Source organism: Pseudophryne corroboree, chromosome 9, assembly GCF_028390025.1.
Source record: "Pseudophryne corroboree isolate aPseCor3 chromosome 9, aPseCor3.hap2, whole genome shotgun sequence".
Lineage (NCBI taxonomy): Eukaryota > Metazoa > Chordata > Amphibia > Anura > Myobatrachidae > Pseudophryne > Pseudophryne corroboree.
Genome location: NC_086452.1, coordinates 93,949,557 through 93,975,601, shown reverse-complemented (window position 1 = coordinate 93,975,601; position 26,045 = coordinate 93,949,557). Strand labels below are relative to the sequence as shown.

Here is a 26,045-nt window from a genome sequence, read left to right as displayed (position 1 = left end):
AAAGTTGGCTGCATCAATGTGGCCGCACCGCCTCTACCCATCAGCTTGTGAAAGTAGCTGTAGTCGCTATTGGCACACATTGCAGAAGCCGGATCCTTGGTGCAAGAGAGCTGTCTGCAATCGCCTCTGAATAGACCACGACAAGTCAGCGGAATACTTAACCTACGCGGATATCATCTGTGTTTGCCAAAAAGTTACGGATGCGGGCTCAGACACATTCACAGTTGCTTAAACTCCTGCACCTCTGAATTGGCCGCATCTGACCCAAGCTAACCTGGATAAAGGGAGATAGCCATTTTTGGAGAGAATTTCTTACGGTGTTTAGTGGGTTCAAAGTTTTTTCCATTTTTAATCCTTGCTTCAGCACTGGAAAATGTAAGCTTAGATAGGAATGTGGACTTGTTCAGCTTCTTATGCAACGATCCTTACCTGCATTCTCCAGTCCTCCAGGTGGGAGGCTGAAAAGAAAACACACTAACACATACAAACCTAGGATCACCGATATCTGCGGAAGGGTCACTAGATAGTGCTACTGACACTTGGTGCTTCTAAAGCTGGGTACACCAGAGTTTCACAAACTCCTACATTACATTCCAGGTTTTAAGGATATCCATGCACAGGTGACTCAATTAGTATCTCCGTCAATTTGATTTAACTATCTGGACTCGAGCATGGATATCCTTAAAACCTGTACTGTAATGGCAGAATTTGGGAAATTGCACTACATTATTTATATTTCTCTGACGTCCTAAGTGGATGCTGGGGACTCCGTCAGGACCATGGGGATTAGCGGCTCCGCAGGAGACAGGGCACAAAAGTAAAAGCTTTAGGATCAGGTGGTGTGCACTGGCTCCTCCCCCTATGACCCTCCTCCAAGCCTCAGTTAGGTTTTTGTGCCCGGCCGAGAAGGGTGCAATCTAGGTGGCTCTCCTAAAGAGCTGCTTAGAGTAAAAGTTTTGTTAGGTTTTTTATTTTCAGTGAGTCCTGCTGGCAACAGGCTCACTGCAACGAGGGACTTAGGGGAGAAGAAGTGAACTCACCTGCGTGCAGGATGGATTGGCTTCTTAGGCTACTGGACACTAGCTCCAGAGGGACGATCACAGGTACAGCCTGGATGGGTCACCGGAGCCGCGCCGCCGACCCCCTTGCAGATGCTGAAGAGAGAAGAGGTCCAGAAATCGGCGGCTGAAGACTTCTCAGTCTTCATGAGGTAGCGCACAGCACTGCAGCTGTGCGCCATTGCTCTCAGCACACTTCACACCAACGGTCACTGAGGGTGCAGGGCGCTTGGGGGGGCGCCCTGGGCAGCAATGAAAGTACCTATGCTGGCTAAAAATACATCACATATAGCCCCTGGGGCTATATGGATGTATTTAACCCCTGCCAGGTTGTCAGAAAAACGGGAGAAGAAGCCCGCCGAAAAGGGGGCGGGGCCTATTCTCCTCAGCACACAGCGCCATTTTCCTACACAGCTCCGCTGCTAGGAAGGCTCCCAGGCTCTCCCCTGCACTGCACTACAGAAACAGGGTTAAAACAGAGAGGGGGGGCACTTATTTGGCGATATTATTATATATTAAGATGCTATAAGGGAAAACACTTATATAAGGTTGTCCCTGTATAATATAGCGTTTTGGTGTGTGCTGGCAAACTCTCCCTCTGTCTCCCCAAAAGTCCTGTCCTCTATCAGAGCATTCCCTGTGTGTGTGCTGTGTGTCGGTACGTGTGTGTCGACATGTATGAGGACGATGTTGGTGAGGAGGCGGAGCAATTGCCTGTAATGGTGATGTCACTCTCTAGGGAGTCGACACCGGAATGGATGGCTTATTTAGGGAATTACGTGATAATGTCAACACGCTGCAAGGTCGGTTGACGACATGAGACGGCCGGCAAACCAATTAGTACCTGTCCAGGCGTCTCAAACACCGTCAGGGGCTTTAAAACGCCCATTTACCTCAGTCGGTCGACACAGACACGGACACTGACTCCAGTGTCGACGGTGAAGAAACAAACGTATTTTCCATTTGGGCCACACGTTACATGTTAAGGGCAATGAAGGAGGTGTTACATATTTCTGATACTACAAGTACCACAAAAGAGGGTATTATGTGGGGTGTGAAAAAACTACCTGTAGTTTTTCCTGAATCAGATAAATTAAATGAAGTGTGTGATGATGCGTGGGTTTCCCCCGATAGAAAATTATTGGCGTTATACCCTTTCCCGCCAGAAGTTAGGGCGCGTTGGGAAACACCCCTTAGGGTGGATAAGGCGCTCACACGCTTATCAAAACAAGTGGCGTTACCGTCTCCAAATACGGCCGCCCTCAAGGAGCCAGCTGATAGGAGGCTGGAAAATATCCTAAAAAGTATATACACACATACTGGTGTTATACTGCGACCAGCGATCGCCTCAGCCTGGATGTGCAGCGCTGGGGTGGCTTGGTCGGATTCCCTGACTGAAAATATTGATACCCTTGACAGGGACAGTATTTTATTGACTATAGAGCATTTAAAGGATGCATTTCTATATATGCGAGATGCACAGAGGGATATTTGCACTCTGGCATCAAGAGTAAGTGCGATGTCCATATCTGCCAAAAGATGTTTATGGACACGACAGTGGTCAGGTGATGCAGATTCCAAACGGCACATGGAAGTATTGCCGTATAAAGGGGAGGAGTTATTTGGGGTCGGTCCATCGGACCTGGTGGCCACGGCAACAGCTGGAAAATCCACCTTTTTTACCCCAAGTCACATCTCAGCAGAAAAAGACACCGTCTTTTCAGCCTCAGTCCTTTCGTCCCCATAAGGGCAAGCAGGCAAAAGGCCAGTCATATCTGCCCAGGGATAGAGGAAAGGGAAGAAGACTGCAGCAGGCAGCCCATTCCCAGGAACAGAAGCCCTCCACCGCTTTTGCCAAGTCCTCAGCATGACGCTGGGGCCGTACAAGCGGACTCGGGTGCGGTGGGGGGTCGTCTCAAGAGTTTCAGCGCGCAGTGGGCTCACTCGCAAGTGGACCCCTGGATCCTACAAGTAGTATCCCAGGGGTACAGATTGGAGATTCGAGACGTCTCCCCCTCGCAGTTTCCTGAAGTCTGCTTTACCAACGTCTCCCTCCGACAGGGAGGCAGTATTGGAAACAATTCACAAGCTGTATTCCCAGCAGGTGATAATCAAAGTACCCCTCCTACAACAAGGAAAGGGGTATTATTCCACACTATATTGTGGTACTGAAGCCAGACGGCTCGGTGAGACCTATTCTAAATCTGAAATATTTGAACACTTACATACAAAGGTTCAAATCAAGATGGAGTCACTCAGAGCAGTGATAGCGAACCAGGAAGAAGGGGACTATATGGTGTCCCTGGACATCAAGGATGCTTACCTCCATGTCCCAATTTGCCCTTCTCACCAAGGGTACCTCTGGTTCGTGGTACAAAACTGTCACTATCAGTTTCAGACGCTGCCGTTTGGATTGTCCACGGCACCCCGGGTCTTTACCAAGGTAATGGCCGAAATGATGATTCTTCTTCAAAGAAAAGGCGTCTTAATTATCCCTTACTTGGACGATCTCCTGATAAGGGCAAGGTCCAGAGAACAGTTGGAGGTCGGAGTAGCACTATCTCAAGTAGTTCTACGACAGCACGGGTGGATTCTAAATATTCCAAAATCGCAGCTGTCTCCGACGACACGTCTGCTGTTCCTAGGGATGATTCTGGACACAGTCCAGAAAGAGGTGTTTCTCCCGGAGGAGAAAGCCAGGGAGTTATCCGAGCTAGTCAGGAACCTCCTAAAACCAGGAAAAGTGTCAGTGCATCATTGCACAAGGGTCCTGGGAAAAATGGTGGCTTCTTACGAAGCGATTCCATTCGACAGATTTCACGCAAGAACTTTTCAGTGGGATCTGCTGGAAAAATGGTCCGGATCGCATCTTCAGATGCATCAGCGGATAACCCTGTCTCCAAGGACAAGGGTGTCTCTTCTGTGGTGGCTGCAGAGTGCTCATCTACTAAAGGGCCACAGATTCAGCATTCAGGACTGGGTCCTGGTGACCACGGATGCCAGCCTGAAAGGCTGGGGAGCAGTCACACAAGGAAAAAATTTCCAGGGAGTGTGATCAAGTCTGGAGACTTCTCTCCACATAAATATACTGGAGCTAAGAGCAATTTACAATGCTCTAAGCTTAGCAAGACCTCTGCTTCAAGGTCAGCCGGTATTGATCCAGTGGGACAACATCACGGCAGTCGCCCACGTAAACAGACAGGGCGGCACAAGAAGCAGGAGGGCAATGGCAGAAACTGCAAGGATTCTTCGCTGGGCGGAAAATCATGTGATAGCACTGTCAGCAGTGTTCATTCCGGGAGTGGACAACTGGGAAGCAGACTTCCTCAGCAGACACGACCTCCACCCGGGAGAGTGGGGACTTCATCGGGAAGTCTTCCACATGATTGTGAACCGTTGGGAAAGACCAAAGGTGGACATGATGGCGTCCCGCCTGAACAAAAAACTGGACAGGTATTGCGCCAGGTCAAGAAACCCTCAGGCAATAGCTGTGGACGTTCTGGTAACACCGTGGGTGTACCAGTCGGTGTATGTGTTCCCTCCTCTGCTTCTCATACCTAAGGTACTGAGAATTATAAGACGTAGAGGAGTAAGAACTATACTCGTGGCTCCGGATTGGCCAAGAAGGACTTGGTACCCGGAACTTCAAGAGATGCTCACAGAGGACTCATGGCCTCTGCCGCTAAGAAGGGACTTGCTTCAGCAAGTACCATGTCTGTTCCAAGACTTACCGCGGCTGCGTTTGACGGCATGGCGGTTGAACGCCGGATCCTAAGGGAAAAAGGCATTCCGGAAGAGGTCATTCCTACCCTGGTCAAAGCCAGGAAGGAGGTGACCGCACAACATTATCACCACATGTGGCGAAAATATGTTGCGTGGTGTGAGGCCAGGAAGGCCCCACGAAGAAATTTCAACTCGGTCGATTCCTGCATTTCCTGCAAACAGGAGTGTCTATGGGCCTCAAATTGGGGTCCATTAAGGTTCAAATTTCGGCCCTGTCGATTTTCTTCCAGAAAGAATTGGCTTCAGTTCCTGAAGTCCAGAAGTTTGTCAAGGGAGTACTGCATATACAACCCCCTTTTGTGCCTCCAGTGGCACTGTGGGATCTCAACGTAGTTCTGGGATTCCTCAAATCACATTGGTTTAAACCGCTCAAATCTGTGGATTTGAAATAATCACATGGAAAGTGACCATGATGTTGGCCCTGGCCTCGGCCAGGCGAGTGTCAGAATTGGCGGCTTTGTCTCACAAAAGCCCATATCTGATTGTCCATTTGGACAGGGCAGAGCTGCTGACTCGTCCCCAGTTTCTCCCTAAGGTGGTGTCAGCGTTTCACCTGAACCAGCTTATTGTGGTACCTGCGGCTACTAGGGACTTGGAGGACTCCAAGTTGCTAGATGTTGTCAGGGCCCTGAAAATATAGGTTTCCAGGATGGCTGGAGTCAGGAAAACTGACTTGCTGTTATCCTGTATGCACCCAACGAACTGGGTGCTCTTGCTTCTAAGCAGACGATTGCTAGTTGGATGTGTAGTACAATTCAGCTTGCACATTCTGTGGCAGGCCTGCCACAGCCAAAATATGTAAATGCCCATTCCACAAGGAAGGGGGCTCATCTTGGGCGGCTGCCCGAGGGGTCTCGGCTTTACAACTTTGCCGAGCTGCTACTTGGTCAGGGGCACACCCTGGCTGAGGAGGACCTGGAGTTCTCTCACTCGGTGCTGCAGAGTCATCCGCACTCTCCCGCCCGTTTGGGAGCTTTGGTATAATCCCCATGGTCCTGACGGAGTCCCCAGCATCCACTTAGGACGTCAGAGAAAATAAGAATTTACTTACCGATAATTCTATTTCTCGTAGTCCGTAGTGGATGCTGGGCGCCCATCCCAAGTGCGGATTGTCTGCAATACTTGTACATAGTTATTGTTACAAAAATCGGGTTATTATTGTTGTGAGCCATCTTTTCAGAGGCTCCGCTGTTATCATGCTGTTAACTGGGTTCAGATCACAGGTTGTACAGTGTGATTGGTGTGGCTGGTATGAGTCTTACCCGGGATTCAAAATCCTTCCTTATTGTGTACGCTCGTCCGGGCACAGTATCCTAACTGAGGCTTGGAGGAGGGTCATAGGGGGAGGAGCCAGTGCACACCACCTGATCCTAAAGCTTTTACTTTTGTGCCCTGTCTCCTGCGGAGCCGCTAATCCCCATGGTCCTGACGGAGTCCCCAGCATCCACTACGGACTACGAGAAATAGAATTATCGGTAAGTAAATTCTTATTATTTATTACCAGTTATTTATATAACGCACACATATTCCGCAGCGCTTTACAGAGAATATTTGCCCATTCACATCAGTCCCTGCCCCAGTGGAGCTTACAGTCTATATTCCCTACCACATGTACACACAGACACATTCACACTAGGGTTCATTTTGTTAGGAGTCAATTAACCCACCAGCATATTTTTGGATTGTGGGAGGAAACCAGAGAACCCGGAGGAAACCCACGCAAGTACGGGGAGAATATACAAACTCCACACAGTTAGGGCCATGGTGTGTCATGCAGTTATTGTGCCTGCGACCATCTCTACCTCCGTGTAGTGTGTACACACACTTCCTAGTTTGATGAATTGTGTGGTTGCATCTTTCCATGTAGTGTGTCTGCACACACGATATATCATGTCATGGTACTGTGGATTGTGCAGTGTGTATGCTGACACGATATATTGTATTTTAGCGAGCAGTCGGTAGATCATCTGATCTTCTAATTGTGTGCTCAGGTGGAGAAATCCAAGGATATCTAAGGGAATGGGCAGTTATCTTAATATCCCCAACCTTGTACTTCCCATAGTGATGACCAACCATTTCTCTACCATCCGTGGTCAGTGATTGTTAAGCCATTGATGACTGAGTGCTGCGCAGACCTCAGACATCGGCCACTGCGGAGAATAAATGCACTGCCATCAATAGCAAAATTAATACTTGCCATCAACCATAGACAAGCCATCAATGGTCTATGGCCATCCCTACTTCCTGTACTAGTGTGTATTGTTTTGTGTTGCTGCATTTGGAACCATACATTTAACAAGGGTTGGATTTTACGGACTGAAAATAATGTAAATGTGCGGGAGTCTGTACAAATACTTTAGATGATCACTGTTCGGGGACCAAAAAAGTTTATACTCGTTTCATGGATTCCTCAAAATTCATAAGTGTCGCCGTATTCTGTTTCATAACCACATTCTGCTTTTGTCTTGTTTATAACCTGTGTAACATAAGATAACACCTGCCTTTTCTACCCATTGTAAACTAAAGGGGGGTACTCACGGAGCGATAATTTAAGCAACCTGACTAGATTGCTTAGATTTTAAGCCTGATCGGTCCGTGTGTACCCCCTACAGCGATAGCGATGCGCAGCCCCGCGCATCGCTGTCGCTGGTGCTAGATTTGCCTGCATGCAAGCTCAATCTAGCAGGTCGCTCATTTCACCACCCCTCCTGTCCCTTCCCCCGCACGCTCAGCACACATCTCTCCCCAGATCTGCCCGTGACTACTAAATCCTGTCTACCAGTGTGGATTCTATGACATTTGTCACAAAATCTTTCTTTTTTTGTTTTGGCTATTAAGCTAAACATGGATTATATAGTACTTTTGGATTTTTCAATAATGTGTTTTTATTTCATTTATTCAGGAATTCTAACTGGCTCCTCACAGCAACATTGCTCCTGTCTATCCTGGTTTTGCTTTGGATATGTTGTGCTACAGTAGCTACAGCATCCGATCAGATTGTCCCTACCGAGGTAAGCCCTGTCCTTGTGGGAAAGGAAAGAAATGAACATATCAGCGTATGCTGGTACATACTATGTAGCATGAGTTTAATGATCACGAGTTGTACGACATGGTCATTTCCATTATTCTGCGTGGGAAAAAAAAAAAAGATTATCTTCACTGTGTGTATTTAATACTGTACTATCGGCCTCATTCATGCTTGCAAGTAAAGCAAAAAAACAAGCAACTGGGCAAAACCATGCTGCACTGCAGGTGGGGCAGATGTAAGATGTGCAGAGAGATTAGTTTTGGATGCGGTGTCCAAACTGAAATCTAAATTGCAGTGTAAAAGAAATATATAAATGTATTTGCTCCCCTTGCATGGCAACATGGTTTGTTACAGATACAAAGTTATTTGTTTTTCTCATACGTCCTAGAGGATTCTGGGGACTCCATAAGGATGGTGGGGTATAGACGGCATCCGCAGGAGACATGGGCACTTTAAGACTTTAAATGGGTGTGAAGTGGCTCCTCCCTCTATGCCCCTCCTCCAGACCTCAGTTAGATTCTGTGCCCAAAGAGACTGGTCACACACAGGGGAGCTCTACTGAGTTTCTCTGAAAAAGACTTTGTTAGGTTTATTATTTTCAGGGAGCACTGCTGGCAACAGGCTCCCTGCTTCGTGGGACTGAGGGTAGAGAAGCAGACCTACTTCTGTGAGTTAAAGGCTCTGCTTCTTAGGCTACTAGACACCATTAGCTCCAGAGGGTCTGTTCACTTGGTATAGCCTAGCTGCTCGTTCCCGGAGCCGCGCCGTCGTCCCCCTCGCGGAGCCAGAAGAAAGCAGCCGGGTGAGTAACCGAAGCAAGAAGACTTCAGTTAAGACGGCAGAAGACTTCACTGTCTCAGAGGTACCGCGCAGTGGTCGCGCTCTGCGCCATTGCTCCCACACACAAGCGGCACTACATGGGCGCAGGGGGGGGGCACCCTGGGCATCAATAAACCTCTGTTTACACCTGGCAATAAGGGTATATAGTACATAGGCACTGTATACGGACCCCCGCCAGTATAAAAAATAGCGGGACTTAAGCGCGCCATTAAGGGGGCGGGGCTTAGCCCTCACAGCTCTAATCAGCGCCATTTTCTCTTCATATATAAAATGGGGGGGTTCGACAGCTAATTTGGTGTTGAGATATATATATATATATATATATATATATATATATATATACAGGTTGAGTATCCCATATCCAAATATTCCGAAATACGGACTTTTTTGAGTGAGATAGTGAAACTTTTGTTTTTTGATGGCTCAATGTACACAAACTTTGTTTAATACACATAGTTATTAAAAATATTGTATTAAATGACCTTCAGGCTGTGTGTATAAGGTGTATATGAAACATAAATGAATTGTGTGAATGCAGACACGCACTTTGTTAATGCACAAAGTTATAAAAAATATTGGCTAAAATGACCTTCAGGCTGTGTGTATAAGGTGTATATAAAACATAAATGCATTCTGTGCTTAGACTTGGGTCCCATCGCCATGATATCTCATTATGGTATGCAATTATTCCAAAATACAGAAAATCCGATTTCCAAAATACCTCTGGTCCCAAGCATTTTGGATAAGGGAGACTCAACCTGTATTAAAAGCGCTGCAGGTCTGAGGCATTGTATATCAGTGTCGGACCAGGTTAGGCGCTGCGTGTGAGCTGGCAAACTCCCTCTGTGTTTTATCTAACAGGCCTTATTGTGGGTCTGTCCCCTATAGCCCAGTGTGATAGTGGGTGTCGGTACGAGTGTGTCGGCATGTCTGAGGCGGAATGCTCTTCCCAGGAGGAAGCTGGAGTGGGGACAGAACAGAGTGTGGGAGTGAATCTGTCAGCACCGCCGACTGATGATTGGGTAAATATGTGGAGTGTCTTGAATGCAAATGTGGCTTTATTAAATAAGAGGTTGGATAAATCTGAGGCTCAAAACCAAACATGGAGACAATACATGGAAGATGCTTTATCCCAAACTCGGACCCCCTCAGGGTCGCAAGAAGTGGTCATTTACCCAGATAGCAGACACAGATACCGACACGGATTCGGACTCCAGTGTCGACTATACTGATGCCAGATTGAATTCTAAACTGGTTAAGAGCATTCAGTACATGATTGTGGCAATAAAAGACGTGTTACATATCACGGAAGACCCGGCTGTTCCTGATACTAGGGTCTGTATGTTTAAGGAAAAGAAACCTGAGGTAACGTTTCCTCCCTCTCATGAGCTGAACACTCTTTTTGAAAAGGCTTTGGAAATTCCTGACAAAAAGTTACTGATTCCCAAGAGGATTCTTATGGCATATCCGTTCCCCTCTGAGGACAGGGAAAAGTGGGAGTCAACACCCTCTGTGGACAAAGCTCTAGCACGGTTCTCCAAGAAGGTGGCGCTTCCGTCTCCTGACACGGCAGCCCTAAAGGATCCTGCGGATCGTAGGCAGGAAACTACCTTGAAATCTATTTATATCACTACGGGTACGCTGCTCAGACCTGCCGTGGTATCGACATGGGTGAGTAGTGCAATTGAAAAGTGGGCAGATAACTTGTCATCTGAATTAGACACCCTGGATAGGGATAGCGTTCTTTTGACACTGGGTCATATCAGGGACGCTGCAATCTACCTCAGGGAGGCTGTGAGAGATATTGGCCTCTTGGGATCAAGGGCCAATGCCATGGCAGTCTCGGCTAGGAGAGCATTATGGACTCATCAATGGAATGGTGATGCTGACTCTAAGAAGGCTATGGAGTCTCTGCCGTATAAGGGTGGTGTCTTGTTTGGTGAGGGCCTCGCGGACCTGGTATCTACAGCTACCGCGGGTAAGTCATCTTTTCTACCTTATGTCCCTGCTCAACAAAAGAAAACGCCCCATTATCAGATGCAGTCCTTTCGGTCTAATAAATTCAAAAAAGGACGAGGGTCCTCCTTCCTTGCTACTAGAGGTAGGGGAAGGGGAAAAAGGTCGCCGGCTGTGGCAAGCTCCCAAGAGCAGAAGTCCTCCCCGGCTTCTACCAAATCCACCGCTGGGGCTCCGCTGCTGGAGTCCGCACCGGTGGGGGCACGTCTTCAACTCTTCAGTCAGGTCTGGGCTCGCTCGGCCCTAGATCCTTGGGTACTAGAAATAGTGACCCAAGGTTACAAACTGGAATTTCAAGACGTGCCCCCTCACCGGTTTTTCAAATCGGCCTTGCCAGCTTCTCTTCCGGAAAGGGATATAGTATGCGCTGCAATACAAAAGCTGTGTCAACATCAAGTCATTGTCGCGGTACCCCCGTCTCAATGGGGAGAAGGCTTTTATTCAAGCCTGTTCGTGGTCCCGAAGCCGGATGGCTCGGTCAAACCGATTCTGAACTTAAAATCCCTCAATTTATATCTGAAAAGTTTCAAATTCAAGATGGAATCTTTCCGAGCAGTGATCTCCAGTCTGGAAGGGGGGGATTTTATGGTGTCAGTCGACATAAAAGACGCCTACTTACATGTCCCCATATATCCTCCACATCAGGCTTACCTGAGGTTTGCTGTTCAGGATTGTCATTACCAATTTCAGATGTTGCCGTTTGGTCTTTCCACGGCTCCGAGGATTTTCACCAAAGTAATTACGGAAATGATGGTGCTCCTGCGCAAGCAGGGTGTCACAACTATCCCGTACTTGGACGATCTCCTGATAAAGGCGAGATCAAAGGAGCAGTTACTAAGAAACGTTACGCTCTCCCTGACAATTCTGCAACAACATGGTTGGCTCCTAAATTTGCCAAAGTCACGGTTCCGACAACACGGCTGTCATTCTTGGGCTTGATTCTGGACACGGAACTACAAAGAGTTTTCTCCCAGTGGAAAAAGCTCTGGAAATCCAGAACATGGTCAAAGGGATTCTGAAACCGGCAAGAGTGTCGATTCATCAATGCACTCGGATGCTGGGGAAGATGGTGGCGGCCTACGAGGCCATTCCGTTTGGCAGGTACCATGCCAGGGTGTTTCAGTGGGACCTGTTGGACAAGTGGTCCGGGTCTCACCTACACATGCACCGGAAAATAAGCCTATCTTCCAGGACCAGAGTTTCTCTCCTGTGGTGGCTCCAAAGTTCTCACCTCTTAGAGGGACGCAGGTTCGGAATCCAGGATTGGATCCTGGTAACCACGGATGCAAGTCTCCGAGGCTGGGGAGCGGTCACACAAGGGGAAAATTTCCAGGGAAAATGGTCAAACCAGGAAGCTTATTTGCACATAAACATTCTGGAATTAAGGGCCATCTACAACGGCCTTCTACAAGCGGAACATCTTCTTCGCGGCCGGCCCGTCCTGATTCAGTCGGACAACATTACGGCAGTGGCTTACATAAACTGCTAGGGCGGAACAAGGAGCAGAGCGGCGATGGCGGAGGCCACAAAAGTTCTCCGCTGGGCGGAAAGACATGCAAGCGCTCTGTCGGCGGTCTTCATTCCAGGTGTGGACAACTGGGAAGCAGGTTTTCTCAGCAGACACGATCTCCATCCAGGGGAGTGGGGTCTTCATCAAGAAGTCTTTGCAGAAGTGACAAGTCATTGGGGAATTCCTCAAATAGACATGATGGCGTCTCGCCTCAACAAGAAACCTCAGAAGTATTGTTCCAGGTCGAGGGACCCGCAAGCAGTTGTGGTGGACGCCCTGGTGACACCGTGGGTGTTTCGGTCGGTCTATGTGTTCCCTCCACTTCCACTCATTCCAAAGGTGATAAGGATCATAAGAAGAACAAGGGTTCAGGCGATACTCGTTGTTCCAGATTGGCCACGGAGGGCCTGTTATCCGGAGCTTCAGGAATTACTCATAGGAGATCCCTGGCCTCTTCCTCTAAGAGAGGATCTGTTACAGCAAGGGCCGTGCGTGTTCCAAGACTTACCGCGGTTGCGTTTGACGGCATGGTGGTTGAACGCCAAATCCTAACTCGAAAGGGTATTCCCGTTGAAGTAATCCCCACACTACTTAAAGCTAGAAAGGAGGTAACGGCGAAGCATTATCAGCGTATTTGGAGAAAATGTGTCTTGGTGTGAATCCAAGAAGGCTCCTACGGAAGAATTTCAGCTGGGTCGTTTTCTCCATTTTTTGCAAGCAGGTGTGGATGCGGGCCTAAAGTTAGGCTCCATTAAGGTGCAGATTTCGGCCTTATCAATTTTCTTTCAAAAAGAATTGGCCTCCCTTCCAGAAGTTCAGACTTTTGTAAAGGGAGTGCTGCACATCCAACCTCCATTTGTGCCCCCAGTGGCACCGTGGGACCTTAACGTGGTGTTGCAGTTCCTTCAGTCACATTGGTTTGAACCTTTACGGAAGCTTGAGTTTAAATTTCTCACTTGGAAAGTGGTCATGCTTTTGGCCTTGGCGTCCGCAAGGCGGTGATGGTGCCACACCTCCCTCCCTGCCCGCCCGGCGCCTAGCAACGCCAGGACGCCGTGCGTACTGTAGCCGCCGGGTCCCTGGCAACGCTAGGATTGCGGGCGTCCTCAGCCGCTGGGTCCATAGCAACGGGGACGCCATTGGCGGACCGCGTTCCCCGTTGCCAGATAGGATTGATTAGTTGCTCGTGCAGCTGCACGGCAACTAGTAATTAGGGTCTGGGGGCTGGTCTTGCTGGCCCTCCTGTCATTGGCCAGCAGGGTCTTTTTATGGGAGCCAGCACACTGCAGCCTCGCCGGTGATGGCTTCCTGTATGCTGTTCCTGCCTTGCAACGTCTGTTCCTGGTCAGCTGTATCTGGTCGATCCTGCTCCTTCCTGTCCAAGTGAACCTGTTGCGGTCATCTGGGGGTTCTCGCTTGTTGGGGTTCTCTCCCGGTTTCGTGAGTAGCGGCTTCTGCCGCATGTTGCGGCCTAGGCCGCTTAGTCCTTGTTTTACTTTTGTATTGGTGGTTTTTGCGGAGGTTTCCGCTTTTCACTGTCCTCCCCGGAACTCGGCGGTGCCGTGTGGGGGAGTGGACAGTGGTACCTTTTGTTGTTCTGTTCCTTTGGCGGCGTGCCGCACATATATTTAGTTTTAGGGTAGTTAGTAGCCCCTAGCTTCTGTTTGCTTTAGTTAGAGGTCCCCTTGTTATTATCCTGTCTCGGTTCACGCCTTGTCTCACTCTAAGACCTGGGGGCATCGGAGTTGGGCAGACCTAATCCACCCTTCAAACGCGGCTGCCGTGGGCCCAAGAAACCATAGTCACTCAGGCGTGAACTGACCACACGGGTAAAACAACGGAGGTAGGGTGCTAGGGGCTATTCCCGTACCATCCCTTATTTCAGCGTCACGTCCTGGTGCTCTGGACTCTCTACACAAACATCTCTCCAGTTCTGAGCATCAGGAACGTAACATTATCACCGGCCAAAAAACAAAAAAAAACAAAAAAAGAATAATATTAAGAGTTATTTGTTTTTGGTGGGCCTTGAAATTCGGCCTCATGAATCCGGCAGTATTAGGACCGAATCCCAGCCAGCTTTTGGCCAACCAGATTCAGGAACTAACTCAGATGGTTCAGGATCTTACTCTTCGGGTGAGATCGCAGGAAGATCTTTTGCGAGCCTCCCCGAGTATGATTCCAGAACCAAAGATGCACCTTCCTGACCGTTTTTCAGGTAACCGAAAGGATTTTTTTAATTTCAAGGAAGCTTGTAAGCTTTATTTTCGTTTAAGGCCCCGATCCTCTGGTACTGAGTCTCAACGGGTCGGGATTGTGATGTCTTTACTACAAGGCGATCCGCAAACCTGGGCTTTTGGGCTAAAAGCCGATGATGTTGCCTTGCTATCTGTAGATTTTTTTTTTAAGTCTCTAGGCCTTTTGTACGATGACCCTGATAGAGAAGCGTCGGCTGAGAGCCACTTGCGTGCACTTAAGCAAGGGAAAAATCCAGCAGAGGCGTATTGTACCGAGTTTCGCCGTTGGTCGAACGACTGTGGCTGGAATGACCCGGCCCTGCGCAGTCAGTTTCGCCTCGGTTTGTCTGAAGTTATTAAAGACAGTCTCCTGCAGTACCCCGCTCCAGAGACTTTAGACAAACGAATGGACCTTGCTATTAAATTGATCGTCGTCTCCGGGAGCGGAGGGCTGAAAGAGGAGCTAGTTTCAGGCCTAGTCCATGTGTGTATACTTTCCCTGAGGACGTCGAGGAGCCCATGCAAATAGGTCTCTCCCGGCTGTCCCCAGAGGAAAGAACCAGAAGGCTAAATTCTGGTCTTTGCTTGTATTGTGGTGGCAAGGGACATATCGCACGTAATTGCCCGAATAAGCAGGGAAACGCTCTGAACCAGTGAATTGTGAGGGGGTTCACTTGGGTCTGCAGTTGATCTCCTCTAATGATTCCTTATTAGTTCCTGTAAAAATTTCCTTTGGTAGCCTCAGTTCGTTGGTGTCGGCCTTCGTCGACAGTGGAGCTGCTGGAAATTTCATGGATCTTGGTTGGGCTCAGGATTTGGGCGTTCCACAGATACCTTTGGATAAACGTATCACCATGCACGGCTTGGATGGTGGTCCGCTTTCTAATGGGGTAATCACTCACCGCACACCTCCAGTACAACTGACAGTGGGGGCCCTACATTCGGAGAAAATCGAATTTTACCTTACCCATTGTCCGGCTGTCCCCGTAGTTTTGGGTCACCCCTGGCTTGCCTTTCATAATCCCACCATAGATTGGAGGTCTGGGGAAATTTCCCGATGGGGTCCCTTTTGTGTTAAGGAATGTATTTCCCGTCCAGTCCGGGTTGCGGCAGTCACCCCAGAACTTATTCCTTTGGAATATCAGGACTTTGCCGACGTTTTCTCCAAGGGTAATGCGGATATTCTGCCTCCTCATCGGTCCTATGACTGCGCTATCGACTTAGTTCCCGGTGCCTCTTTGCCTAAGGGGAGACTATATGCCCTGTCTGGGCCGGAAACTACGGCAATGAATGATTATGTACAGGAGAGCCTAAAAAAAGGCTTCATTAGGCCCTCGAAATCTCCATTCCAGGGTTCTTTTTTGTTGAGAAAAAAGATGGGTCGTTCAGACCATGTATTGATTATCGGGCTCTGAATAAAATTTCTGTTAAAAACACCTACCCCTTGCCACTGATTTCAGTACTGTTTGATCAGCTCCGGACTGCCGTTATCTTTTCCAAGATCGATCTTAGAGGGGCTTACAATCTCATCCGAATAAAATCTGGGGATGAGTGGAAGACGGCTTTCAGCACACAGTCGGGACATTATGAATACCTGGTGATGTCGTTTGGGCTGTCTAATGCTCCTGCTGTATTTCAAGATCTCATTAACGACGTCCTTAGCGACTTTCTAGGAAAGTTCGTAGTCGTTTATTTAGACGACATTTTGATTTACTCTGAGTCTTTTGAACAACATATTACCCATGTGCGACTGGTCCTTCAGAAGTTACGGGAAAATCATTTATACGCCAAACTGGAGAAATGTGATTTCCACATCACAGAAGTGTCCTTCCTGGGGTATATTATTTCTCCTAAGGGGTTTTTCATGGAACCAAAAAAACTCCAGGCCATCCTAAATTGGGCACAACCCACAAACTTAAAAGCAATTCAGCGCTTTTTAGGGTTTGCAAATTACTATAGGCGTTTTATTCATACCTTCTCAGATTTGGTTGCTCCTATTGTGGCATTGACTAAAAAAGGAGCGGATCCTTCCAATTGGTCGCCTGAAACCAAGTCTGCCTTTCTGGCCTTAAAGCAGGCCTTTGTCTCAGCTCCAGTACTCAGACACCCTAACCCGGATCTCCCCTTTATTGTCGAGGTAGATGCCTCAGAGGTTGGAGTGGGGACTATCCTTTCTCAGGAAGACCCGGAGTCTCAGGAATTACACCCATGTGCCTTCATGTCCAGAAAATTCTCCTCCGCAGAATCCAACTATGATGTTGGTAATCGAGAATTGTTGGCAGTTAAATGGGCTTTCGAGGAGTGGAGGCACTGGCTGGAAGGAGCAAGGCATACCATTACGGTGTTTACTGACCACAAGAACCTGCAGTATATTAAGTCAGCTAAACGGCTTAATGCTCGACAGGCACGTTGGGCGCTGTTTTTTACTCGTTTCAGGTTTATTATCACCTACAGGCCCGGTTCCAAGAATACAAAAGCCGATGCCCTGTCACGTTGTTTTCTTCCGGTTCACAATAACCACCCGGCTACTACCCCCATAGTCCCATCGTCTGTCATCCGGGCTGGCCTCACACAGGATTTATTTACACAGCTAGTCCAGCTTCAGCAGCAGGCTCCCAAAGTCACTCCTGCAGATCGTCTCTTCGTCCCTGAATTTCTGAGAGGCACTGTTCTAGCTGAGTTTCATGATAAGGTTTCTGGTCATCCGGGTATCACTAAGACCTTGGAGTTAATCTCTCGCTCAGTGTGGTGGCCTAATCTTTCTAAAGATGTAAGGGAATTTGTCCGTTCCTGTCAGGTTTGTGCTCAGTACAAGGTATCTCGATCGTTGCCGGTCGGGCAACTCATGCCTCTAGCCGTTCCTCTCAGGCCATGGTCACATATAGCCATGGATTTCGTGGTGGACCTTCCTCTTTCAGCTGGATTTCGAGTCATTTGGGTGGTAGTAGACCGTTTTAGTAAGATGGCCCACTTCATTGCTCTCCCCCGATTACCCTCTGCTCAAGGGTTGGCAGTTTTGTTTCTCCGCCATGTGTTCAGGCTCCATGGTTTACCCAGGGATATTGTCTCCGATCGGGGACCACAATTCATCGCCCGTTTCTGTGCCTCATTAAATATGAAACTCTCTTTAACATCTGGGTACCATCCACAGTCTAACGGACAAACTGAACGTGTTAATCAGTCGTTAAAACAGTATTTACGGCTATATTCGGCCAAACTTCAGAATGATTGGTCTGAATTTCTTCCTTTGGCCGAGTTTGCCTATAATAACTCTTGTCATTCTTCCACCAAGGAGTCCCCATTCTTTTCGGTCCTGGGCTTTCATCCTAGAGCCAATTCTTTTTACCCTCATTTTCCAGTCTCCTCGTTGACCTTAACTTCCCATCTCAGAATGATTTGGAAAAAGGTGCACCTTGCCCTTAAGAAGGCTGCCTTCCGAGAAAAAAAAAATTCTGATAGGTTCCGACGCCCATGCACTTTTAAGGTGGGAGATAAGGTGTGGTTGTCAACCCGCGACATCAAGCTCCGACAACCCTCGGCTAGATTGGGACCCAAATTTATTGGACCGTTCCTTATCGTTAAGAAGGTCAACCCAGTTGCTTTTCGGCTACGCTTGCCTAAATCACTCAAAATTGGCAATACTTTTCACTGTTCCCTTCTGAAGCAGTATTTTTCTTCCAGGAGATTCCCTCCGAAGACTTCCCAGGGTAGACCTCCGGTGGATGTTCAGGGGCAACAAGAGTTCTTCGTGGAGAAGGTTTTAGATTCCAAAGTTTCTCGGGGCCGGCTTTATTTTTTGGTTCACTGGAAAGGCTATGGCCCGGAAGAAAGGTCTTGGGTCCTGGAAAACGATTTACATGCCCCTAAACTTAAGAGATTATTCTTTCAGGAATTTCCTCAGAAACCCGGCTTTAGGGGTTCTTTAACCCCTCCTCAAGGGGGGGGTACTGTTAGGTGTCGCGGTACGGGGCGCCGCTCGGTCTGCTTCCGAGCGACGCTAACGGCCGCCGCACCTCCCTCCCTGCCCGCCCGGCGCCTAGCAACGCCAGGACGCCGTGCGTACTGTAGCCGCCGGGTCCCTGGCAACGTTAGGACGCCGGGCGTCCTCAGCCGCTGGGTCCATAGCAACGGGGACGCCATTGGCGGACTGCGTTCCCCTTTGCCAGATAGGATTGATTAGTTGCTCGTGCAGCAGGGCAGCTGCACGGCAACTAGTAATTAGGGTCTGGGGGCTGGTCTTGCTGGCCCTCCTGTCATTGGCCAGCAGGGTCTTTTTATGGGAGCCAGCACACTGCAGCCTCGCCGGTGATGGCTTCCTGTATGCTGTTCCTGCCTTGCAACGTCTGTTCCTGGTCAGCTGTATCTGGTCCATCCTGCTCCCCGTGCTCCTGAGTTATGGAGTTCTGAAGCCGGTCCTGGGAATCCTTCCTGTTTAAGTGAACCTGTTGCGGTCATCTGGGGGTTCTCGCTTGTTGGGGTTCTTTCCCGGTTTCGTGAGTAGCGGCTTCTGCCGCATGTTGCGGCCTAGGCCGCTTAGTCCTTGTTTTACTTTTGTATTGGTGGTTTTTGCGGAGGTTTCCGCTTTTCACTGTCCTCCCCGGAACTCGGCGGTGCCGTGTGGGGGAGTGGACAGTGGTACCTTTTGTTGTTCTTTTCCTTTGGCGGCGTGCCGCACATATATTTAGTTTTAGGGTAGTTAGTAGCCCCTAGCTTCTGTTTGCTTTAGTTAGAGGTCCCCTTATTATTATCCTGTCTCGGTTCACGCCTTGTCTCACTCTAAGACCTGGGGGCATCGGAGTTGGGCAGACCTAATCCGCCCTTCAAACGCGGCTGCCGTGGGCCCAAGAAACCATAGTCACTCAGGCGTGAACTGACCACACGGGTAAAACAACGGAGGTAGGGTGCTAGGGGCTATTCTCGTACCATCCCTTATTTCAGCGTCACTTCCTGGTGCTCTGGACTCTCTACACAAACATCTCTCCAGTTCTGAGCATCAGGAACGTAACAGGCGGGTGTTGGAATTAGCGGCTTTGTCTCACAAGAGCCCCTGTTTGATCTTCCATGTGGATAGAGCGGAATTGAGAACTCGTCAACAATTTCTGCCGAAGGTGGTTTCTTCGTTTCACATGAACCAACCTATTGTGGTGCCTGTGGCTACTGAAGCCTTGGCTGAATCAAAGTCTCTCAATGTGGTCAGAGCTTTGAAAATTTATGTAGCCAGAACGGCTCGTATTAGGAAAACAGAGGCTCTGTTTGTCCTGTATGCTTCCAACAAGATTGTAAATCCTGCTTCCAAGCAGACTATTGCTCGCTGGATCTGTAATACGATTCAGCATGCTCATTCTACGGTTGGATTGCCGTTACCGAAGTCGGTGAAGGCCCATTCTACCAGGAAGGTGGGCTCATCTTGGGCAGCTGCCCGAGGAGTCTCGGCGGTACAACTTTGCCAAGCGGCTACTTGGTCAGGTTCAAACACTTTTGCAAAATTCTACAAGTTTGATACCCTGGCTGATGAGGACCACATCTTTGCTCAATCGGTGCTGCAGAGTCATCCGCACTCTCCCGCCCTTTCTGAAGCTTTGGTATAAACCCCAGCCCGAGGAGTCTCGGCGGTACAACTTTGCCAAGCGGCTACTTGGTCAGGTTCAAACACTTTTGCAAAATTCTACAAGTTTGATACCCTGGCTGATGAGGACCTCATCTTTGCTCAATCGGTGCTGCAGAGTCATCCGCACTCTCCCGCCCGTTCTGAAGCTTTGGTATAAACCCCATGGTCCTTTTGGAGTCCCCAGCATCCTCTAGGACGTATGAGAAAATAGGATTTTAATACCTACCGGTAAATTCTTTTCTCTTAGTCCGTAGAGGATGCTGGGCGCCCGTCCCATGTGCGGACTCTAGCTGCAGTACTTGTTAGTAGTTATTGCTTATGTTACACGAAGGTTGTGTTTCAGTTAAGATCAGCCTGTTGCTGATTTTGGTTCATGCCGTTAACTGGTGTTTAGTTAAAAGCCATGTTGTACGGTGTGTTGTGGTGTGAGCTGGTGTGTATCTCACCCTTGGTTTAACAAAAATCCTTTTCCTCGAAATGTCCGTCTCCCTGGGCACAGTTCCTGTAACTGAGGTCTGGAGGAGGGGCATAGAGGGAGGAGCCAGTTTACACCCATTTAAAGTCTTAAAGTGCCCATGTCTCCTGCGGATCCCGTCTTTACCCCATGGTCCTTATGGAGTCCCAGCATCCTCTACGGACTAAGAGAAAAGGGTTTACCGGTAGGTATTAAAATCCTATTATTATTTTTTGCTTTACTTACAAATATGAATCAGGCTTTATATGTGCTGTTTTATTTATTGTTTAACCAAGCGCTAGTTTGTGGCATAACTTGTATATTCAGCTTTCCATACATTTGGGTGTCTCTTTTTTCACCCACTGTAAATCTAATAGGTACCAAGCTGTAATGGAAAATGTTATATATTTATCATGCCTCAGCTTGAGCTGGCTCTCTGTTGCAAGTAATAGGAGGTGTTCTTGTGGATTTGAGTGACTCCACACTGGGGGTAATTCCAAGTTGATCGCAGCAGGAATTTTTTTAGCAGTTGGGCAAAACCATGTGCACTGCAGGGGAGGCAGATATAACATGTGCAGAGAGAGTTAGATTTGGGTGTGGTGTGTTCAATCTGCAATCTAATTTGCAGTGTAAAAATAAAGCAGCCAGTGTTTACCCTGCACAGAAATAAAATAACCCACCCAAATCCAACTCTTTCTGCACATGTTATATCTGCCCCACCTGCAGTGCACATGGTTTTGCCCAACTGCTAAAAAAAATTCCTGCTGCGATCAACTTGGAATTACCCCCACTATTTGCTGTAGGTGCAGTGAAATGTTTTGTTGTGGATGTGTTTATGGAGCAACTGCCCAAAAATGGACATCCTCATTCACAGTGGAATCATTAGTTTCCGTAAGTTTGTCCAACACATATAAGCTACGGTCTCCTCATTCTGCATGATTCATAAGGGTGGTGCAACACAAAATGATTCTATAAATTCCATATATAATCTTTATCTCCTACCTTTTACTTTCCTCTTCAGACCAGGATAGTGTGCCACACACTCAGGCTGGGTACACACTTGCGGATGTTACGTCAGATGTGACATCGTGCAAGATCCCCCCGCAAACGGTATCGTTCATACACACTGAACAATATTGTTTGCTTCTCGTCAGTGAAGGCATGCACCCACATCCAGGTGCATGCCGTCTTGTGCAATATCTTGAGATTTCAAGATGGAAACTAAAGATATTGTACGGGAGCGCGCATCGTTAATGATCTAGTGAATGCACACCAGAACAGTAAATCGCCAATCTGCCGGTTCGGACAATATATCGGGTACACATCACCAAGTGTGTACCCAGCCTTAGCGATTCACTGTAAGATCCTCTATATTCTTATGAATCTTCCTCTACCATCCAATCTGGGGGGACACTGCTAAGACTCTAGGTTTAAGGGGATGGAAAGGACCAGACACTAAATAGTTAACAGCCTAGAACTATGCTCTGCCCTCCCACATCCGCAGAGCTCAGACCTTCATCTTTTTATTTAGTGCAGGGGTGGCCAGACTTTTGGTCTAGGTTATTTACTCTAAAGGGTGCAAATCTTGCATAATCTACTAAATCGTGAAATTTACGTGCATCGCAGGGGTGCACCCCCAAAAAGAGGAGTGACACAACAAAAAGGGGTGTGGTGTCACGCCAAGGGACGCAGAGACTGTGCCACCAAAAATTTTTATTATCGGTGCCATCATTTGATGTAGTCGTTAATACTATTAAGGCTATTTTTTAATTTATGTGTTGTTATTGGCGGTTTTATTTCATGTGCATCAAATAATAACGCAAACATAATTTATTTATTTTTTGAAGTATTAATAATAATGACGACATGAAGTAATAGCACATGTAGGCAATAGTATTATTGCACACTACACTGCTGGGAGCTGGACTTCTGTGGCCTCACAGAAGCCGTTAGAGGTGAGCTTGTAAAGTTGGTTGCTATGTACCAGGCATCTGTTTTGGCTGAGTCACATTTAGTACCTTGGAGCAAGGCACATTTTTCTCTTTCTCCTGAGAGATTTAGGTTTTTGTGTTGCATTTCTTTATTTTGGACTCCTGTGCTCTGTTTACAGGGCTCAGTGCGCACAGGGAGCGGGACATTAGATTAGTTAGGAGGCTACCTGGAAATCCATGCTGTTGGCCACACTCCGTTTCAAGCTCCCAGAGGGATCACGGGGTCACTAGCCAAGAGTGTCCCAGGTCCTTACAAAAGCTGCAGTGGTTTTTGTTATGTAATTGGCCAGCAATAAGTATAGCTGTGCAATAAAGAGTCCGGCCAAACAGTTGCATAGGAACTGAACAATCTGTGTTTCCATAACTACAATCCATTATCTTGGTACCTTTCTGTGCATAAACCACTAACTTTTAGTGAATGCAATTTGCTTGGTACCGATATGTGAAGTCTCAACATCTTAGACTAACCAGTTCAGCAGGTTTTTCTTATTCTTACACTTCAAAAGTGCTGCTAAATAAAAAAAAATGTCTGGACCTGATTTATGTTTGTAAGTAACTCTCTGCACTGCTTGCCTTGCAAGGGGAGCAAATGCATATATATTTTTTCTGTGCAGGGCAAATCCTGGCTGCTTTTGCATGTAACCCACAAATGTTAGCTTTATTTTTACACTGCACTTTAGATTTCAGTTTGAATACATCCCACCCAAATCTAACTCTCTGCACATGTTACATCAGTGCAGCATGGTTTTGCCTAGTTGCTTGCTCTTTTGCTTTACTTACAAACATGGATCCGGCCCAGTGTACAATCTATCACCTAAGCTTTTGTATTGTTGTTCCCTTTTTATTACGGTCTAAAATAAAATTATGTTTATAATAGGATATCGATGTTCTACATACAGCAAAGGCGGACAGTGAAGTCGCTGGTTCCTGATGTATTTATCGGCTGCCTTCTCCTGATTTCTGACACCTTTGTACATCTACTGTGTTTTAGACCATTATTATGAATGTCCTGTTTCTAGATAGGTTTAGCGAGCATTGCCTCTTTCACTTCTGCCTAATGGTATATTATGGCAGTGCTGGGAGCTGCGGCTTAGCAGTCTATATGGGTGGTCTTCTGTATGCCGAACGGCTGGATCCCGGCGCACAGTATACCGGCGCCGGAATCCCGACAGATATTCTCCCTCGTGGGGGTCCACGACCCCCCTGGACCGTGCCCGCAGCGTGGCGAGCGCAGCGAGCCCGCAAGGGGCTCCTTTGCGCTCGCCACGCTGTCGGTATGCCGGCGGTTGGGCTCCCGGCGCCGGTATGCTGGTCGCCGGGAGCCCGGCCGCCGGCATACCATACTACACCTGTCTATACTGTGTCTATATTAGATTGTGTCTTTCACCCATTTTGGCACAATATGAAGACAGACACTGGAGATAAAACAATATACATTAGAATGAAGCCCATTGAGTCTTTGTTACTTCCTAACAGACGTAAATTAATAGTCTATATTCTCATGATCAGCCCACAAACAGGCTGCACACGTTACATGTGCCCAGCCATGCTCTATACAAGCGAAAGCAAAACCATTTTTAAACACCCGGAACCCTGAAAACACCTTTTGACTCCTCAGTTGGGATCCTGACTCCCTAGTTGAACACCGGGTGAGGCGTGCAGTGTTACTACGTATTCACAGAAAGACGCACTCATTAATAGCTGGACACAACCTTGGTTTTTCTTTTTAGGAAAACAGATTACAATGCCTGGATCTCTCCTGCGTTTGGCAGCTGTCAGTTGAAGCCTTAAATGTATATTTTTATTGAGAATTATTATTATTATTGCTATATAGCTGTGTTTGTAATTGCATTCCTATATGTCTTGCAGAAGCTGAGTATATATGGTGATATGGAATACCTGAATGAGCAGAAGCTTCACAAATACCCTCCTACATCACTTGTTATTGTCCACGGCGTTCCCCAAGAAGATGAAGATGCCGGACCCTTACCAACCAAGGTGGACTTGGCCAAGTCTGCTATATAGCCCAGCATTCCTCACCCTACTTCTTTTCTCATTCTGTAGCAATGCGGATTTGTAGAGCTGGTGCAGAGTGACACAATCTCCCCATCAGATTCACATACTCCTGGAGGCTTGGGGGAAATGGGAGCCTCTTATCTGTATTGTATGTACCAATCTAGAACTGGATCCAGTGGGTCTGGCTTGTCTCGGGGATGTGGGCATAATCTTTTTTTGTTATTGGGGTGGCTTATGTTTTCCCATATCTTATCTTTACTGTAAACCTTTCTTACACAGGTAGGTAATTCTAATAATGCTCTTGGTTTGACTCTGCTTCGCAATCATCTCCTGTGTGGCACATTAAGGCCTTGTTCCCAGGCTTTGTGGGTGTGTGATATCTGTGTCTTTTGCATTCGCAGATTGCTGTGTTGCTGTTAACATAGGCGTTTGTGTTCAGTAACATCGGAAGCTGTGATCTGTAAAACCCTCTCTTGTATTATACAGGGAGTTCAAAAAGTCCCTCTGCAGTGGCTGCGTGCTAAGCAGGTCTCCCGGCAGAGAGTGTTTATGCTAAGCAAAATGACAACATAACTGTTTGTAACCACTTAATTTACATGAAATAAAAGCATATTTGTTCAGTACTTATCTACATTAAGTGTTGGAAGTGTTGACAGCCCCCCATATTTTTAAACTCCCTGTATATGGAATGCAGCAGAGCATCAGATGCATCACACCCTTGTTAATGAGTCTTATAAAGAGTCTTCCTTGGGAGTGTACTATATATTCAGCTTACGCTTAGAAGTTTGGCACAGGTCAGTTTAGTTTAGAAGTCTCCCAAAAAAGACTGATAATAATTTGCACAGACACTTTCTTTGGTTCTAAAATATGAAGTATAAAAAAAATATCAGGTTAGGGCAGAGGAAAGTAGTTTATATCTGGCCAACTGTTGTGGAACTACAAATCCCAGCATGTTCGACCTGTGGCTGCCAGGCCATGCTTACACTTGTAGCTCCGCAATAGCTGGTGAGCCATAGGTTGTTTTATCTTTTAGAATATATATTTTTTCTATTTGATGTTAATTGTTCTTGCTAGTTGGCTAATATAATAATGCTCCTCCGATAGAAATACAGAGGAACATGAACTCGAAGAAGACATCTTTATGATTTAAGATCGTTAACTGCCACCAATCTCTTGCTAAACAAAAAATTGGGATGTGGGATTTTTGAGTTTGTAAATTTGCAGTTTTCCTGTAATAAAATGTAATCACTAATTGTGACACCTACAGGTCCTGAATCTTCGTCTACTCTGTTTTGTAAGCTTGTGACTTGCAAAGGGGGAAGAATTGGGAAATTCCCATGTATTTTTACATCTGCATATAAAACCAATCTCACGTCTACATTTAGAGCTTAGAAACTGAATACACTGGATACTAAACTTCAGGAAATGCCACGGCTACAATACAATGTGACAGTAAGGGGGCAATTCAAATGTTTGTTTGGACTCCCATCAGAGCAATTCAGTTGTT

At 47.4% G+C, this 26,045-nt stretch overlaps 1 protein-coding gene across 1 annotated transcript in view; it reads left to right on the top strand.

Annotated features, from left to right (window-relative positions):
- TMEM59 (transmembrane protein 59) overlaps window positions 1-25,804 on the top strand; it is a 67,563-nt gene extending 41,759 nt beyond the window's left edge. The window contains exons 7-8 of the mRNA XM_063939636.1: window positions 7,744-7,852; window positions 24,392-25,804. Coding sequence (XP_063795706.1) covers window positions 7,744-7,852; window positions 24,392-24,547 — 265 coding nt within the window. The 3' untranslated portion in view covers window positions 24,548-25,804. The remainder of the gene's footprint in view (window positions 1-7,743; window positions 7,853-24,391) is intronic.
- Window positions 25,805-26,045: the final 241 nt, after the last annotated feature.